This window comes from Bubalus kerabau, chromosome 2 (assembly GCF_029407905.1).
Source record: "Bubalus kerabau isolate K-KA32 ecotype Philippines breed swamp buffalo chromosome 2, PCC_UOA_SB_1v2, whole genome shotgun sequence".
Taxonomy (NCBI): domain Eukaryota; kingdom Metazoa; phylum Chordata; class Mammalia; order Artiodactyla; family Bovidae; genus Bubalus; species Bubalus kerabau.
In genome coordinates, this window is record NC_073625.1 from 181683321 (window position 1) to 181701093 (window position 17773).

A 17773-nucleotide genomic window follows, 5' to 3' on the forward strand; every position below is an offset into this window, starting at 1 on the left:
TTAGTTGTGTCATATGGAACCTTTGATCTTCATTGCGGCATGAGGGATCTTTAGCTGTGGCATGTGGAATCTAGTTCCCTGATCAGGGATCAAACCCAGGCCCCCTGCGCTAGGAGTATATGGAGTCTTAGCCACTGGACCATCAGGGAAGTCCCAATCCTATTGATTCTGACCCCAGCATTTAAAAACAGACTAGGAAAGTGGGGGTCTTACTGGGAGAGCAGAGGGCAACCAAATTAGACGGAGCTTCATGGTCAAGCTTGAGGCTCCCAGCTATTGGGGTGGGCAGCAAGGAACTGGCCTGGCTTCTTGAACAGAGTCAGGGCTGGGTGTATAGTCAGTGAAGATGAACCCTCTGGAGAGGAGCCTGGGAGACACCTGAGGTAGAAGACGGTGCATCCTGAAGTCACATGGCTAGGAGGCCTTCACTAAGCCTGGCTTCAGCAGCTGGGGGAGAAGAGGGCCTTGGTGATCCTGCAAAAGAAGAAAAGACAGGATATGGTAGCTGCTTGAGCTACCAGGATTGAAGGCTAAGTGAAGTGAAAGTTGCTTAGCTGTGTCTGACTCTTTGCAACATCATGGACTACATAGTCCATGGAATTCTCCAGGCCAGAATACTGGAGTGGGTAGCCTTTCCCTTCTCCAGGGGATCTTCCCAACCCAGGGATTGAACCCAGGTCTCCCATATTGCAGGCAGATTCTTTACCAGCTGAGCCACAGGGGGATTGGAGGCACCACAGACCAAAAGGCAGCTGCCCATCAGAAGCATGAGGGGTGTGAGAAAGAAAAGGCCTGGTGGAGGGGAAGGCAAACCCATCTGATCGCCTAGAGTGTGCAGCCAGCTTCCAGAGGTGGGAGCCTGCATGCTGCAGGCCAGACTCCAAGCCAGTGGGGCCCAGCGGTGAGGGGAAGGGGAGACAGGGTTGGTCGGACCAGGCCGGCAGCAGGAGGAGGGGCTTGTTGGCAGGGAAGGTGTCAGCATCTGCCAGTGAAGCACCAGCTTCACCTACAGTAGCCCTTAATGCCCGCTGTGGTTTGCCCTGGGTCCCTTTGTTCTGAGACATTAATGGGCAGGGATGTGTTACAAATGCTCTGACAAGAAGCCCACAGGGCTGTCTGGGGCCAGGTCAGGGCTGAGGGATGTGGCCTGGGCTGCAGAGCCCCTCCTCTCCTCAGCTAGAATTGCTGCTGCTGCTTCTTTTGTTTTTGTATTAAGGAAAGTAATTTTTTTCAAAGAAGCTCCACTGCTGAAGGGAAGATTGGGAACCAAGGGCTTAACCCAGTCATAAGAGCCATAGAGGCCCAGGTCCCTCCAAGAAGCCAGCCAAGTCTGCTCCCAGTGCTTAGGGCTGGGCACCCCCCAGTCCTTCCTGAGCCTCCCTTTGGGGCCCTCCCCCATTCTTCTCCAAAACCTTGCAAGTCAGCCTCAGTTAGCTTAGCTGATATGGTCTGACATTTACAATTACTTCCTGCAAAATGATAGGGAAACAAGAAGGGAATAAAATCTAAGAAGCATAACAAAGCTTTGTTTCCAGGTACTGGTTACAGAATGTCCTAGAACCACATCTGGCCAGGAACTGGCGCAACTTCTGAGTCAGGCTAGGCCTCCTCACCCACCTTCATATTCCCTTTCTCTGTGTGTCATAAACCATTCTTTTTCTTGGCCACACAGGAGGGGTCTCCTGGGTAATCCTTCCTCTTCTTGAAAAAGCCTACCATTTACTCCATCATGCATTCATTTATTCAACAAACCTTTCATGAGCACCAACTGTGTGTCAAATACCATTCTAGGTGCTGGGGAGACAGGAATGAACAGACAGAAAAAAAAACCTCTGCTCACATATCATTCTAATGATAAGTGTGACATTTACTTATAGAAATGTGCTTCTAATCCCCTCATGGGGGTTAGAAGCACATACAGAACACGGAAAGCTGTGGGCTGGCTGAGCTCCCAAGACAAGAGCTGAGGTGCGGAGACTGAGCTCTGAGAGTTGAGACATCAGAGAGGCAAGAAGGAACCAGCCAAGGAGACTGAGAAGGAGCAGCCAGGGGCAGCAACTAGGAGATGGTGGTGTCAGGGAAACTCAGTGAAAGGAGGGTTTTAGGAAGAGAGCAGTGGTCAACTGAATCAAAAGGTGCTGAGAGATCAAGTGAGAAGAAGATTAGCCAGTGGGCTTGGCAATGAGGAGGTCACTGATGATCATGGGAAGAGTCACCTACCAAGCCTCTGGCCCCTATTTCCTGAGACAGGGGCACCTGCTTTAATAGCCAGAAGGAGACTGTGGCATGGACAGGGCGGGTGCTACACATGCTGACATCCAGGGCTCCTCTGGCTCAGGCGAACCTACTTTCTGGGGTAGATGACCATCTTGGAGTCAAGGTCAGAAGATCTGCCAGCCCCTCTTTTACCACTGAGGAGCCTGCTCCCCAGGCTGGGGCCTTTGATTCCCCTCTTTGGTGGGGCTCAGAGAGCACACCTTCCAGGGAGCACCAGCTTGAGTTACTGGTGTTTCCAGTTGGGAAGGGACTTGGGGCGCTTTAATCCTCATCCCTTATTCACAGAAGTGGAAACCAACCCAGGGAGATCCAGGGCTGATTAGAAGCAGAGCTTCTGGGGCAGAAACCCACTTCTGCAAGGGGCAATAAACCAGTGCAGTTAAGACAGGGCACTTTAAACTCAGGTCGTCCTGGTTTGAGCCACTTCCTGACCTCATGGACACAGCAAGTTACTTAATATACCGAGTCCCAATTGTGCCATCTGCAAAATGTCTTGCTGCATGCTGAAATGAGATAGTCCATGTTGCTTGGTGGTTATTCTGACTATGAAATCAGAGTCCTTAGGGCCTTTAGTTAGAGAACATGCACTGTTTCTAGGAGCCAGCCAGAATAGGAGGCTTTCTTGAATTTGGCCCCAAAAGGTTTGGCCCTAAGATGGTTGAACTTCCCGTGGTCTCTAGATACTTCCTTTGGTCTGGCCTAGAAGGCTAAGGCTGGGAAGGGTTTCTGACAACAGGGAAAAGGAGCTCTGCTTGAGCCCTTAGGTCACACCAGGCAGCTTCTTGCCTCTCTTTTTTGATGGTCAGGTCCACTATGGGTGGGTGAGGACATAGCCTGTGGTCTCACTTGGCTCCTCTGCTCTCTCTGCAGATCAGCAACGCTGTCCTCATCATCTTCGTCAGCTACTTTGGCAGCCGGGTGCACCGTCCAAGGCTGATTGGCATTGGGGGTCTTCTGCTAGCTTTGGGGGCCTTTGTCCTCACCCTCCCACACTTCCTCTCAGAGCCTTACCAATACACCAAGACCATCATGGGTAAGTGGCCTCCCATTACTGCTTCAAGGGAATGAGGGTACATAGTTCTGTGTGTTTTGACTGTCAGATACACTCTGGGGAGGAAAGCCAAGGAAACTTTCGGGTGGGATAGGCCAGCATAGCTCAGAGTGGTATCCATTGCCCAGAAGCCCCCCTGCCAACTTTGTGAGACACCCCCTCAATCCTTCTGTGCTTTTGGTACACATTTAAGAATTTTTTGCTACATTCCAGTCAGGAAAAACTTCTACCCTGTGTTTTTATAAGTTTCATAGTTTCACATTTACATTTTGAGTTAGTTTTTTGTAAGGTTCTTTTTCTTTTTGCATATGGATGTTAAATCCTTTAAGCATCATTTGTCAAAAAGACTCTCTTTCTCCATTAAATATTTTTCGCATCACTATAAAAAATCAGTTGGACATTTTTTTTTAATAAAATAAGAGACACATTTTTAATTTATTTTTCTCTGTGCTGGGTCTTCCTTGTTGCATGGGCTTTCTCTAGTTGCAGTCAGCAGCGGGGGCTACTCTTTAGTTGTGGTGTGCAGGCTTCTCATTGCGGTAGCTTTTCTTGTTGCAGAGCATAGGCTCTAGGGTGTGCAGGCTTCAGTAGCTGTGGCATGGAGGCTCAGCAGTTGCGGCTTCCAAGCTCTAGAGCGCAGGCTTAATAGTTGTGGTGCGTGGGCTTAGTTGTTCCATGGCATGCGGGATCTTCCCGGACGAGGGTTCAGACTCTTGTCTCCTGCACTGGCAGGCAGATTCTTTACCACTGGGCCACCAGGGAAGCCCTCAGTTGGACATATTTGTAAGGGTCTATTTCTAGACTTTGTCTTCTGTTCCATCAGTCTGTGTGTCTATTCCTTTGTCACTGCCACACTCTTGATTACTATAGCTTTACAAAGAAGTCTGAAAGCTGGGTAGTGTGATTCCTCCAACACTATTCTTTTTCAGAATTGCTTCATCTATTCTTATTCATTTGTCATTCCATGTAAATTTTATAATCGGCTTGTCTATATGTTAAAAAAAAAAAAAACTCCTGGAAGTTTGATTAGACTTGTATTAAATTCATAGGTCACTTTGGGGATAGTTGACACTGAGTCTGCCAGTCTATGAACGCAGTATGAATCACTGTTCGGTTCAGTTCAGTTCAGTTCAGTCGCTCAGTCGTGTCCGACTCTTTGCGACCCCATGAATTGCAGCACGCCAGGCCTCCCTGTCCATCACCAACTCCCGGAGTTCACTCAGACTCACATCCATTGAGTCAGTGATGCCATCCAGCCATCTCATCCTCTGTCGTCCCCTTCTCCTCCTGCCTCCAATCCCTCCCAGCATCAGAGTCTTTTCCAATGAGTCAACTCTTCTCATGAGGTGGCCAAAGTATTGGAGTTTCAGCTTTAGCATCATTCCTTCCAAAGAACACCCAGGACTGGTCTCCTTCAGAATGGACTGGTTGGATCTCCTTGCAGTCCAAGGGACTCTCAAGAGTCTTCTCCAACACCACAGTTCAAAAGCATTAATTCTTCGGTGCTCAGCTGTCTTCACAGTCCAACTCTCACATCCATACGTGACCACTGGGAAAACCATAGCCTTGACTAGACAGACCTTTCTTGGCAAAGCAATGTCTCTGCTTTTGAATATGCTATCTAGGTTGGTCATAACTTTCCTTCCAAGGAGTAAGCGTCTTTTAATTTCATGGCTGCAGTCACCATCTGCAGTGATTTTGGAGCCCAGAAAAATAAAGTCTGACACTGTTTCCACTGTTTCCCCATCTATTTCCCATGAAGTGATGGGACCAGATGCCATGATCTTAGTTTTCTGAATGTTGAGCTTTAAGCCAATTTTTTCACTCTCCTCTTTCACTTTCATCAAGAGGCTTTTTAGTTCCTCTTCACTTTCTGCCATAAGGGTGGTGTCATCTGCATATCTGAGGTTATTGATATTTCTCCCGGCAATCTTGATTCCAGCTTGTGCTTCTTCCAGCCCATGGTTTCTCATGATGTACTCTGCATATAAGTTAAATAAGCAGGATGACAATATACAGCCTTGACGTACTCCTTTTCCTATTTGGAACCAGTCTGTTGCTCCATGTCCAGTTCTAACTGTTGCTTCCTGACCTGCATATAGGTTTCTCAAGAGGCAGGTCAAGTGGTCTGGTATGCCCATCTCTTTGAGCATTCTCCACAGTTTATTGTGATCCACACAGTCAAAGGCTTTGGCATAGTCAATAAAGCAGAAAGAGATGTTTTTCTGGAACTCTCTTGCTTTTTCAATGATCTAGCAGATGTTGACAATTTGATCTCTGGTTCCTCTGCCTTTTCTAAAACCAGCTTGAACATCTGGAAGTTCACGGTTCATGTATTGCTAAAGCCTGGCTTGGAGAATTTTGAGCATTACTTTAGTAGCATGTGAGATGAGTGCAATTGTGCAGTAGTTTGAGCATTCTTTGGCATTGCCTTTCTTTGGGATTGGAATGAAAACTGACCTTTTCCAGTCCTGTGGCCACTGCTGAGTTTTCCAAATTTTCTGGCATATTAAGTGCATCACTGTTACCCTTACATTTTAACAACGAACCATGATTTAGCAAACTCTACAGCTGATGAGTGAGCTTTCCAGGTTGGTCAGTGGTAAAGAATCTGCCTGCCAAGGCAGGACACATGAGTTTGATCCTTGAGTCAAGAAGATCTCCTGGAGAAGGAAATGGCCACCCACTCCAGTGTTCTTGCCTGGAAAACCCCATGGACAGAGAAACCTGATGGGCTACAGTCCATGCAGTCGAAAAGAGTCGGACTTGACTTAGGAACCGAACAACAAAAACATCTGATGAATATATCTATTCTCCAACACAACAAAATAAGGATCCTGTAATGTTTGGATGCCCACCATCTTCTGCCATCTTCCATGTTATTGTTGACTAATATTTTAGTTTTGCCTGTCTTTAACTTGCTCCCAGTGGTCATTATTACTATAGTTGTTATTTATAAATAATTCAGTAGTTATTTCTACTTACCCACAAGCTTACTGGTTTCTTTGCTCACCATTGCTTCTTGCACTTCACCCACCCTTATTGATTTAACTTTGTTTTTCCTGAAGTACATTCTCTAGTATAACTTTCAAATAGTTTTCCAAATTACCTGCCCTGTTTTCATGGTTTCTTGATAATCCCTTATGATTTCTATTTTCATTTTTGTTTCATCAGTTATTTTAAATGTATTTATTTTTATAATCCCTTTCAGATTGTTTTATTAGCACAGATTTTTAGAATGCTAATCCTCCCACATTCTGTGTCTGCTTGTTCTTGTTCATGGTGGAGTGTTTCCTTTCTGTTATGTAATGTTTGACGGCGGGGTCACTGATAGTGGGAATTCTTCCCACTGTGGACATTTTTTGTGGTTGAGGTAGGAATTGCCCCAAGAGTGGCTTTATATTTGCATTTACTTGGTATCCTGGGAATGCCACTGCTTTGGAGCTAACTGTGTGATAACGTACTGGCTTAGGATAAATTTGCACTTGTTTTAAGGGATGTGGTACGTGGCAATGGTTTTGTGAGGAGCAGCCAGTGAGAGGCCAGTCCCTAAGTGCTCATCCTTGGTCCACTGTATTGGAATTGAGGATGTCTGAGGATAGATGGGCCACCGAGGGGTGCACTGAAGGGATAACTGCTGTTTGCTTAAATACCAGGCTTATTGTTAGTCATATGTGCAGATTGGGTCCAAGAGATGAATCACTCTCCATGCCAGGAGGGAATCCCTTGTAGATTGTGAGACCTACAGTGGGGAGGTAGGCTGTGAGACCTGCAGTGGGGAGGTAGAGAGCTGGAATGGGAAAAACATGAATCAGGAACAGCCACGTCTAATGATGAAATGTTAGTTGAGTCCTGGCCGTGGGACTCTTTTCCCCACCTCCATGGTAGTCCCCAGTGAACTAATTGTTTCTTATACATTCATTGTAGCCTTGGATCTGTTTGGACTGTTTAAGCCTGAGTCTTGCTTCAGGTAGGCCCAAGAGGAAGACAGACCCAAGCCTAGGGGTCTAAGCTCTTTCCCTCTCCTTGATCTAGACAAAGGATCCGAGGCCAGCTCTGAAGGAGAGTCAGGATTTGCTGGCCACTTCAGAAAGCCTTGTGCCACGCCCACTCCAATGCAAGGTCCCAGCTCTTCCCCATCAGCAAGAAGAGTGGGATAATGAAATCAGCAGGGGAGCCCCAGATGCTGGGGCCAGGCTGTGGGGAGGGCATCCTGCCAGGCGCCACATGGTGGCTTGCCTAGCCTAGGATGGGCTCCCCCAGCCTCCCCTAGCCTGGGCCACATACCAAGGGCATTGGCTCCTCACAGAGCAGCCACCAAAGAGGGTGGGTGGAGACGGGTGGGGCTCTGAAAGCAACCCCTCTGCCCCTTGTTAGGGATGGTTGGGTGGCTTGGGTCCTTTCCACCACCATCTTCCCTGCTCCTAGGCAAACACTCCAGCTTTTAGCCCACCTCCAGGGAGAGAGGAAAGAACAAGACTTGCCTCTCAGCCTGCAGGAAGGAACTGCTGGCCAAGAGAGTGAGGTCCTTGTGTCTTTGTTTGTGTCGATTCTATTTGCAACAATAGAACATAGTCCCCCTCATGCTGGCTGGGATCAGAGCAGCGGCTGGAAGGGCGCAGGGCTGGGCTACCTTCAGGGCATCTTCATGTTGCCAGGCGCTCGGGCTAAGGAGGACTTTGGCCCAGGAGCCACACTGTGGGACCTAGCTGAGGCTATGGGTGCCAGTGCAGCGAGGGCATGTACTATGCTAATATGTGCAAACAAAAATATTTATAAAGTTTCACTTCATGGGAAAAATTTGAAGTATGATTCTTCAAATGTATTCCTATGGGAACTTCAGTTTTGAACTATGCAAGACATCAACAACAAATGAATTTCATTAAATGCACCACCCTGAAGGGTGACATGCATCTGGACAGCCCTACGTCCGAAGCTGGGCTTTGAGACCCCTTAACAGCGTGGCCTTGGGCCACTTCCTTTGCAGCTGTCTCAGCACCTCCCTGTATAAAATGGAGCCTCCCTTGCCCGGCTGCAAGGACTGAAGGATGTGTGCTCTAAGTTTAGCCCAGTGGCTGGCACGTGCAGCAACCATTCAGTGGTGGCCTTTATAACCAGCAGTGGTGGGGACAATACATGTATTATGCTGGGTAAACTAGGGTTCCAAATGAGGAAGCGCCTGCTTCCTTTGGAGTGTCTGATAGCTCCTGGCCAACAGGCTGGGCACCCTTAGGGTATCTGACTGCAGCTTCTCCCTGGTCCTCACCGTCCATCCATCCTCTGCTCTAGCTGGAGCACGGCCCCTCCTGGGCATATCCTTGCCACACCTTCACATGTGAGGCCACAGGATTTCTCTTTCCTGAAGCTTAGGCTGCTGTTCTGATCCGTTCCTAGACCCTTAAGTTGGAGGTACCTGGTAATGGGGAGAGAGAACAGAGACTTTCAAATCCCAGCTAAGCCATGTAGGTGCTAAGTCTCCTCAAGCAAGCTGCTGTTCACCTTTCTGAGCCTCAGTTTCTTAATCTGTAAAGTGGGAACAATAATTTCTCCACTTTTCAGCATGTTCTAAGGGCAAAAGTAAAATTAAATTGTGTAGATAAAGTGCTTGGCCCACAGTAGCTGTTCAGCACACTTCTCTTTGCCTGCCCTTGATGTGGTATTTGAAATCTCTTACTCATCAGCAGTGACCCCTGGACCTGGTATCATGTGTTGCCTGCTGATTCTTTCCCTTTGGAGCAGAGCTGCTCCAGAAATGGACATGGGAAATGAAAAGTGTTTTAGGAAAAACAAATTAGAGATGGAGCCATTGTGGGAATCGCAGAGACCTTTAACAACTAATTGCTAATTCTAAAAAGGCCATGCAGACGTTTTTGAGTGTTTAGATTTTCTAAATGTCAGTGGGGTCCGGAAATATGCCTGGCGCCTTTAGAGAAAAGACTAGCCACCGAGCCAAAGCCTCTAAGACCACTTCTGGAATGCGTGGAGAAGTTGGGATAGGTGGGAGACAGGCCAACAGGAGACCATTTCCCCCAGGAGACAGAAGAAGTGTCTTCGGAAACCAGTGTCTGGGAGGAGTAGGTGTAACCTGGGAGAGGTCCTGAGCCAAGACCAGAGGGAAGTCAGCTCCTCGCAGACAATGGATGTACACGGGAGGGGGTTTCCTGTGGGAACTGTGAGGTCGGGGGAGTCGATGGTATTTTTGGAGCGGTCAAGAAAAGAAAGGGAAGAGTTGTTTTCTAGTCCTCTATTTGTGAAGTTGCCAGCTCCTCACCCACGCTTGTTCATCAAAAGTGGCAGGAGGGTGGTGGGAAGGCCTGGGGACAGGAGCCTCAGGCCCCTGAGTGACTGAGCCCCTTCACTTCACTTCTTCACTTCACTTCAGCCCCAGAGCAGAACCCATGGCACTGAACCCAGAGCCATGCAGGGTCCTTGCACTGAGGGAACTGCTCAGGGATGCTGAGCTCAGGGCTGTTCAAAGGGCAGCATCTGGCCATGGGGTGAGAGGGATGTGGTGGGGAAGGAGTGTGTTTTGGGGGTGTATGGGAGTGTGTGTGAGGGAGGCTGTTCTCTGTGGTGGTAGGTGGCTGTACGTGGAAGAGGTGGGTGCATGAGGGAAGAAGTGCATGTGTGTATGTTGGGGGGGGGGTGTGGGTGTGTACCAGAGGTGTGGAGAGGGTGAGGGTCTTGTGGGTGTGGAGGTGCAGACAGGGATGGACGTGGGGGAGCAGCCTGGCAGGGGTTGGGGTCCTACACTTACATAAATGTCAGTGTGTGTGTTGTGGGCCTGGCCAGTTGGATCTATTTAACCTGAAAAGGAAGAGAAAACAACGAGGGGAAAGGGGGGATGTCACAAAACACATGAGTGTTATTAAGTCAACTGAGAGGAAAATATTCCCGAACTGATGAGCACAATGAAGCTAATGAGACTTGATGTGGAACACATTTTCAATACACAGTATAGGAAGGACAAGAAATGAGTGTGGAGACATGACAGAAAACACCAGGCTGCTGTGTTGCCTGTCAGGGGATGGCCGGGAAAAGAGCTGGGGCCACAGAGAACGGGCCTCTCTGAGACATAGCCCCAGCAGCTGACCGGAGAGTGCTTGCCTCTGTTGTGTGGCAGAGTCACATCCCTTGTTCTTCTGGGTCTCCAGTGCAGGCCCCAGTAGAGACCTGAGCATCACTCTGCCTCCCCTGGAGGCTTGTTCATCACTTCCCTTGCTCAGGAATGAGGCTGGGGGTATAGGCCTGCTTGGGTCTGGAGGGGAGGGGAGGGACGCCTGTGAGCCAGGCTGCACCCTGCGTCCTGGCTCCTCTGGGAAGAGGGCCTCTCGGGGACCCGTTGTGGACTGTCTGTCTTGGGCCCACCCAAGGCAGGGAGGTGGGTTTTCTGAGGAGAGTCCACACTCAGACTGGAAAGGAAGACTGGTTACTATTCCAGAGGCTGTGATCACCCCAGGAAAACTGTCAGGGGGATGGCCCCACAGAAGTAGGGTGCCAGCCCCTGTCCTGCAAAACACTATGGTTTGAAAAAACCATCGAGGCCTCCTCTGAGGACCCCCCAGGGGACACAGGGAGGAGCTTCTGCTCTTTTTCTAAGGGAACAAAAGGACTGCAGGACCCAGAGCTTGGATTGGCCTCCGTCAGGTAATGTAAGTAAGGCTCAGAGATCTAAAGGGGGAAGCAGCCAAGAGCAGTCAGATTTTTGGAGGCAGGGAGCTCATGGGGGTGGAGCCCCCTGGTGGGGTCCATGCCTCTGTGGAAGAGGCTAGAGAGCTGGCTGGCTCTTTCAGCCCGGTGAGGATGCAACAGGAAGTCAGCAGTCCAGCTCCCACCAGAACCCCAGCATGCTGGCACCCTGATTTTGGGCTTCCTGCCTCCAGAACTGTGAGAAACCATTCTGCTGTTTGTAAGCTGCCCAGGCTGTGACCCTTTGGTAAAGCAACCCCCACGGACTCCCTTAGATTCTGTCCCTTTGGTTGGAGCCCCTCCTCATAACCTTGGGTCTTAATTTTGAATTTTCAACCTTTGGACTGTCTTATTAACCACTGATACCAGCCTCAGGCCATTCATGTCATTCACAAATATGTCAGCTGTTCTCAGCCGTGCCCAGGGCTGAGTTGCACGATGGACCCTAGAGCCACCGTCTTCCAGGTCACCTTGGCCTGTCCGCGCCTGCACCAGGCATGCTTTGAGATGTTCTCCCCAGAGGACGCTCAGCCACGCGTCTGCATCTGGTCTGAATATCAGTCAGGATATCATGACTGGCTTTGTCAAAAGGCTTCCTCCAGTCAAGTAACACCGTGTTACGGCTTCCTGCCGGTCTCGGAGCCCCATTAACAAAGGAAATGAGGTTGGTTTGGCATGACTGGCTCTTGATGAACTCATGTTGGCTCAGCTAATCCCATTTTTTCCCCTTCAAATTGCTCCTCATCAGCCGGTTAATAAATCTGTGAATAATAAATTCTGCTTCACTCCCAATTGGGAGTGTGCAAATTAAGCACGCATTCTCTTTGAATATTAAAATTAAATGGCTCTGAGCCTCCCTCCTGTTCCTTCAGGTGTGTCTTCTTCCCTTCCTATCCACTAAGAAACAGTTTTGATGCAAGATGAGCCAGGCAATTCCTCTTTCCCTGGTCTGATGGCAGTTCCTCAGGAGCAGGTGGTGTGCAGGAGCGGGGGTGACAGGCTGGAGGCACGCCCCTTGTCTGCAGCGTCACCCTGTGCATAGTGGACTTGCCCTCTCACACTGACCTCACTGGTCATATGGCCTTCTCAGTACAAGTAGACATTTCTGCATGGCCCCTTTAGTACTGGAAAGCTGTGTGGGAAAGGGTGTCCAGCCTCAATCTCAGCCTTGGAAACCCAGTCTTGAGAACAGAGCAAAGGAACCCTCTTCTTCCACTCCCCTAAGCTCACTCTTTCCCTGCATGGATGTGAATCCTTGCAAGCAACCCACTTGCCCCAACTCCTTTATTATATCCATTCATTTCTAGTGACCAGCACTGATCTTACTTGTTTCTGGTTTCTGGACCCAGTTCCCAAGTCTTAAAAACCTGGGCAACAATGCCTGTCTCAAGAGTTCTGACATCTGTCTCATCTGTCTGAATTTCTCAAAGTTTCTGGCTTGAAACTTTGAATGAAAATTGATGTTATTGTGTAATCACCATATCCCAAGTTTTGTTACTGTTATTAGTTTTAATCTGAATAAGACTATTACAAAGTCGATGTTAGTATCTATATCTGTTTCAGAGATGAAGAGACTAAGGTTCTGAGAATTCCCATTTGAACCTGGTCTGTCTGATTTCAAAATATGATTCCTTGCACTGCTCAAGCATGTGACTCTGGCTGTCAACCCCAACTCTGTTCGTTTCTGCTGGTGCAGAATGTTTTCTCTTAGATTCCCAAAATGAAAGTCAGAAGGCACACACCCATGGGAATTGTTGTCTAAGGGGAGGCTTAGTCTAGTTGGAAAAGAACATGTGTTGTCACAGGGGCATGATGGATTGACAAGGAACCCAGCCACTTCTGCTTTGCAAACAGGTCACTTTATAAATGACTTGGAGATCTCCATCATGAGTTTGGACAGCCTGTTCCAGGCCTCCTGGTGGGTGTTGCCAGAGTTCCAGGAAGAGCTGTTGAGTAGCCGAATTTAGGAGGATGAGGAAATAGGTCCTTCAGAGTGGAACATTCTGAATGAGGTTCCAGGAGCTTGCTGATAGCCCAGTGAGGCTTGGCACATTGGGTGTGCTTCCAGGAAACTCTCAGGAAGCACCACTGCCTTTTTCTGTTGTACTCTTATGGGCTGCTTCTGAGGTCTTGCTAACCTCCTCCTCCTTTGGTCCTACTCACCCACCAGCAGTGCCCCCTTCTGAGTGGGGAGGTAATGGGTAGCTCTCAAAGTGCTGCCCTCCTGTTTCCTGGCAAGAATTCTCTCTTTCCTCTACTAGAATGACAAGAAAGATTAGTCAAAGGAAAGCCTGCTCCTGCCATGGCCTTCCTGTGTTGCTCAAACCTTCTAGCATCCTCTCATAGCCTCAGTGCTGGATTTTTGTGCAGAGATCCTTATTTAGACCTTTGATAGCCTACTACCTCAGCCTGGCCACACCTGGACTGTGTGTCCTTGAACAGTGAAGAGGCCAGACCTTGGTCTGCCCAGATCCACCCATCTCTGTGGGTCCTGCTCCAGGAAGGTAGCCCTTCCTGCTACTACGTCCCCTCTTTCCAAACTGGAGGAGCCGTTCAGAAATTAGAGCTGAAATTCTGTGTATGTAAATTGTGGGATGAGTCAAAGGGTTGACTGGCATGCAGCTGGGCTGATATGGGGGTAGCTGAAGGAGGGGAGAGGTCCCGGCCTGTTTCTAGTTAGCATCTCACAGCCCTGTGATAACTGGCACAGCTAGATCTCTGGTGTCTTGTGGGAAGAAGAATGTGCTCTGATAAGCTTGAGCTTTCCAGAAGTGGGCCTCAGGGAAGATGGGAAATAGGCTGACAGCCATCTAATGAACACACCTCCCTCCTTCCCTTTCCCAGGCCCCTCAAGTTGGAGGCAGGCAACCCCTGAGACTGTGGCTGGAATTGGTGGGCTTTTCTCTGACCTTATCACAGGATCTGATGTTGGGCAGGTCTGAGGAGGAGGAGGGCAATGAGGTTCTGTAAGTCAGTGGAGAGGACTAGGTGCCTGGCCTTTGCTGAAATGCCCAAAAAACAAAGAGAGGCTGCTCTTGCTTCTTCACATGGGCTGAGCTCCTGAATTTGCTCCAGTGAGGAGGAGTGGATGGGCTGCAGAAAGTTGAGCTCCCCAGTTCTGCCAAAGGGTCCTGATACAAGGTCTTGTCACTCCATCACTGTCTTCTTTTTAAGAGAAGAGCCTAATCTTTTAACTTGTAGAAGACTGTCTTCACCAGAGTGAGCTGGCCATGGCTGCCCTCTGCCCACGCATGGGCTCTTGGAAGGCCCACATTCTGTCTCTGATGCAAACACCTTTTCCACAATAAGTCATGAAGCAGTGGTCTCACCCACCACCACATGCTACTCTACCTGGGTCCAGGACACCCTGCCCCCAGGACAGACAGCTGCCACTTCCCTTCCTGAGGGTGGTGCTCCCAGGTGGAGGAACTTCTCGTTCCCTTTCACCTGTGTCAGAGCCTGGTCAGGGTGGGGTGGCCCCATTTAGGGCTGGCATAAGGAAAAGAAAGTTTGTTGGGAGACCTTGAATCAATTTGGAGTGCAGAATGGTCCAAGAGGAACTCAGTAGACTTGGATTTAACTGGGGCCAATTGATTATTTTTGAAAATGCGCATGTTTAATAAAGGCAGTTTCTGACAGGTAATCTAACATTCTAAAAGTTAATGTAAAACAGTTAAAAGATCCCCAGAGAATTTTGCTTCCTGGACACTTCATTAGGTAAAATTTCATGAGGATTTTTGTGGCCTTGGTGCACCATGCAACATGCTATGTAAAGGCTTAATAAGCCAGTCAACATTTTTATGAGCTTTGATCACTGTTAAATGGCTCACAGAAAAATAATTTTGCCAGCAACAATGTTCTAATGAATGTGACTTTAGTCAAATAATAAGAATCAGTAAAATTAAAAACAAGAACTCTTAAAAGAAGCACTTTTTCTCTGGCCCTTTGTTTCTCAGGCTCCTGCTCCCATACAACCAGCCTGGCCTTGTGTATCTGCTGCACACCCGCCCTGGGCTGAGCAATCCTGTGCTCACAGCCGTGGATTGGACCAGCAACCCCTGCCTGCCTCTCACGTAGCATGCAGCCTCACCTGTTTTACTATCCAAGTAGCTCTTGGCTGGGTCAATTCCGCTATTTCCACATGGGTCTTGAACACTGGTTAATCTCCCCTTCTTGATCATGACCCTCTGGGTTCTCATTAGGTTGTAATCCAGGCCCCTTCACGGGACACAGTAGCCCTCCAGGGCTGGCCAGGCCTCACCATAGTGGTGTTTGCACACTGACCCCACCAAACCTCTGCGCTCTTCCCTTCTGTCTCTTCCCATTGAGTCTTCTCAGTGCAGAGCCCATGTCCTCCAGGAATCCTTCCCAAATCCTCTCCCCAGTGAGCCTGGGTTTGGCGCCTCCCCCACATGCTCCCTGGTACACTTTCCTTTCCAGCTCAGTGGATGTGAGTGTGCATGCTAGTCACCCCAGTTGTGTCCGACTCTTTGTGACCATGGACTGTAGCCTGCGAGGCTCCTCTGTCCCTGGGATTCTTCAGGCAAGAATACTGGAGTGGGTTGCTGTGCCCTCCTCCAGGGTATGTTCCCGACCCAGGAATCAAACCCACATCTCTTGCATTGGTAGGTAGGTTCTTTATTGCTACTGCTACCTGGGAGCCCAACTCAGTGGATACCAGGCTGTATTTTTTTATTGTGGTAAACTATACATAACATAAAATTTGCCATTTTAATGTGTCCAGTTCAGGGCATTAAACACTTTCATGCTATTGTACAACCATTCTTCCCATCCATCTCCAGAACGTTTGCATCTTTCCCAACGGAAACTGTACTCCTTAAACACTAACTCCCTCTTCCTCCCCTTCCCATCCCCTGCCTGGCAACCACCATTCTGCTTTCTGTCTCTATGAATTTATCTATTCTAGGGTCCTCATGTAAATGGAATCATGCAATATTTGTAGTTTTGTGTCAGGCTCATTTCAGTGAGCCTGACTTCAAGGTTCATTCATTTTGCAATGGAGCAGGTGTGTAAGGCTCAGTGTTATTCCATTGTATGTGTGTGTCACATTATGTTTATCCATTCATCCGTTGATGGACATTTGCATCATTTCCCCCTTTTGGCTATTGCAGATAATCTTGCTATGAACATTGGTGTACAAATATCTCTTCAAGTCCCAGCTTTGATTTCTTTTGGGCAAATACCCAGAGTGGTATTTGGATAAAATACTATTTACCCAAAGTGTAAATGCTGGATAATATGGTAGTTCAATTTTTAACTTTTTGAAGAACTATACTGTTTGCCACACTGACTGCGCTATTTTACATACTTACTAGCAGTGCCCAGCATTTGTTTTCTGTTTTTCGAAGGGTGGCAAGTGGTATTTCAATGGGATTTTTATTTGACCAATATTTTGACAATATCGTGGTTGCTTCTTTGATGATGAGTGTCCCACAGCAGTCAGAGGCTTTGGAATGGCAGCTCCTGGGCTTGTCTCAGTCATCCCAGCAGAGCACCTGCCCCCAATCACGCTTGACCAAGTAACTGAACAGCCAAGAGTGAGGCAGGCATCGTCCATGGAAGCTGACAGGCCTGGGTGTGGTTCTTCAGTGGCTGCACTGGGAGCAGGGGGCAGTGCTTCCCACCTCTTTCCCAGTGTGGTCCTTTGCCACCTAGCGCAAAAGGGAGGCCTGGTCCTGCCACCCCATAGCTGATAAGACAACACTGAGAGGGAGCTTTTGTCACACCTAGACAGGGACAGGCAGCTTAGCCAAGCACATTTGCAAGTGACTCCAAACTTTGCTCATTTTCTCATACAAAATCTACTTGAAATTCGTTTGAATCTTCTGAGAACAAATGCCCATTTGAGAACTTGGTGGCAGCTTTTTTATTTATCAGTCCTTTAGACATGCTTCAGCTCAAAATTGGCAGAAGGAGGTGAGCAGGGCGTGTGTGCCGACTGAGTGACCACAGAGCTGCACCTGGCCAGTTGGGTTAGAAGGTGGCCCAGGTCAGGGGGCCTGCTCTGGCCTCATTCCTGAACCTGTCCAAATGGTCTTGAGAAGGGTAGTGGGGTCTTTTTCTAAAGACTAGCACAGCCCACCTGTGTAAATGCTCATCAGCTGGGGTGTCCCAGTGGCTGCCACATTGAGGGCCCAGAGTAAGCTGTGAGCTCACCAGCAACCACCCACCTCTGTGCGTGGCCCCTTCCCTGGAATCCTCTGAGGTCTTTCAAAGTCAAGGTCACAGATGTAGGGAGTCAGATTCAGGACTAGGACCCAGATCCCAGGCCCCCAGTCCAGCCATTCCAACATCTATGGGTCTTGCCTGCCCATGGCCAGCTGGGCCTCCTCCTGGGGGTGGGCATGAGTCTGCCAGCACCACACCTCTGGTTCTGAGAGCTGGACATGGGGCAGTGTTGGTGACAGGGTTCCTGAGCGCAGTGAAGGGCTTTCCTCCTTCTCAGCAGGAACATTTCACAGTTTTGTGCTTCCAGACTAAAGTGAGAGTCAGGCCTCTCAGCACCGCTGGGTCACACCAGCCTTCCTACAAGGGGCCAGCACAGCCATCAGCCACGCTGACTGACCAGCGGGTCTGACTTTTCATGCCTGCTCCCTTCTGGAACTATTGCCTTCTAGCCCTTTAGTGACCCACAGGAGCTGTCCCTATCTAGCCACATTATGGTCTCTGCCTAAAGGGAAATTGAAGCTCAGAGAGGGTCAGAGACTTGCTTAAGATCACACAGCTACTTAGGGC

General features: G+C 48.9%; 1 protein-coding gene across 1 annotated transcript in view; it reads left to right on the forward strand.

Moving 5' to 3' along the window:
• SLCO2A1 (solute carrier organic anion transporter family member 2A1) overlaps positions 1 to 17773 on the forward strand; it is a 90583-nt gene that overhangs the window by 47851 nt on the left and 24959 nt on the right. The window contains exon 3 of the mRNA XM_055569648.1: positions 3148 to 3310. Within this exon, the coding sequence (XP_055425623.1) occupies positions 3148 to 3310 (163 nt within the window). The remainder of the gene's footprint in view (positions 1 to 3147; positions 3311 to 17773) is intronic.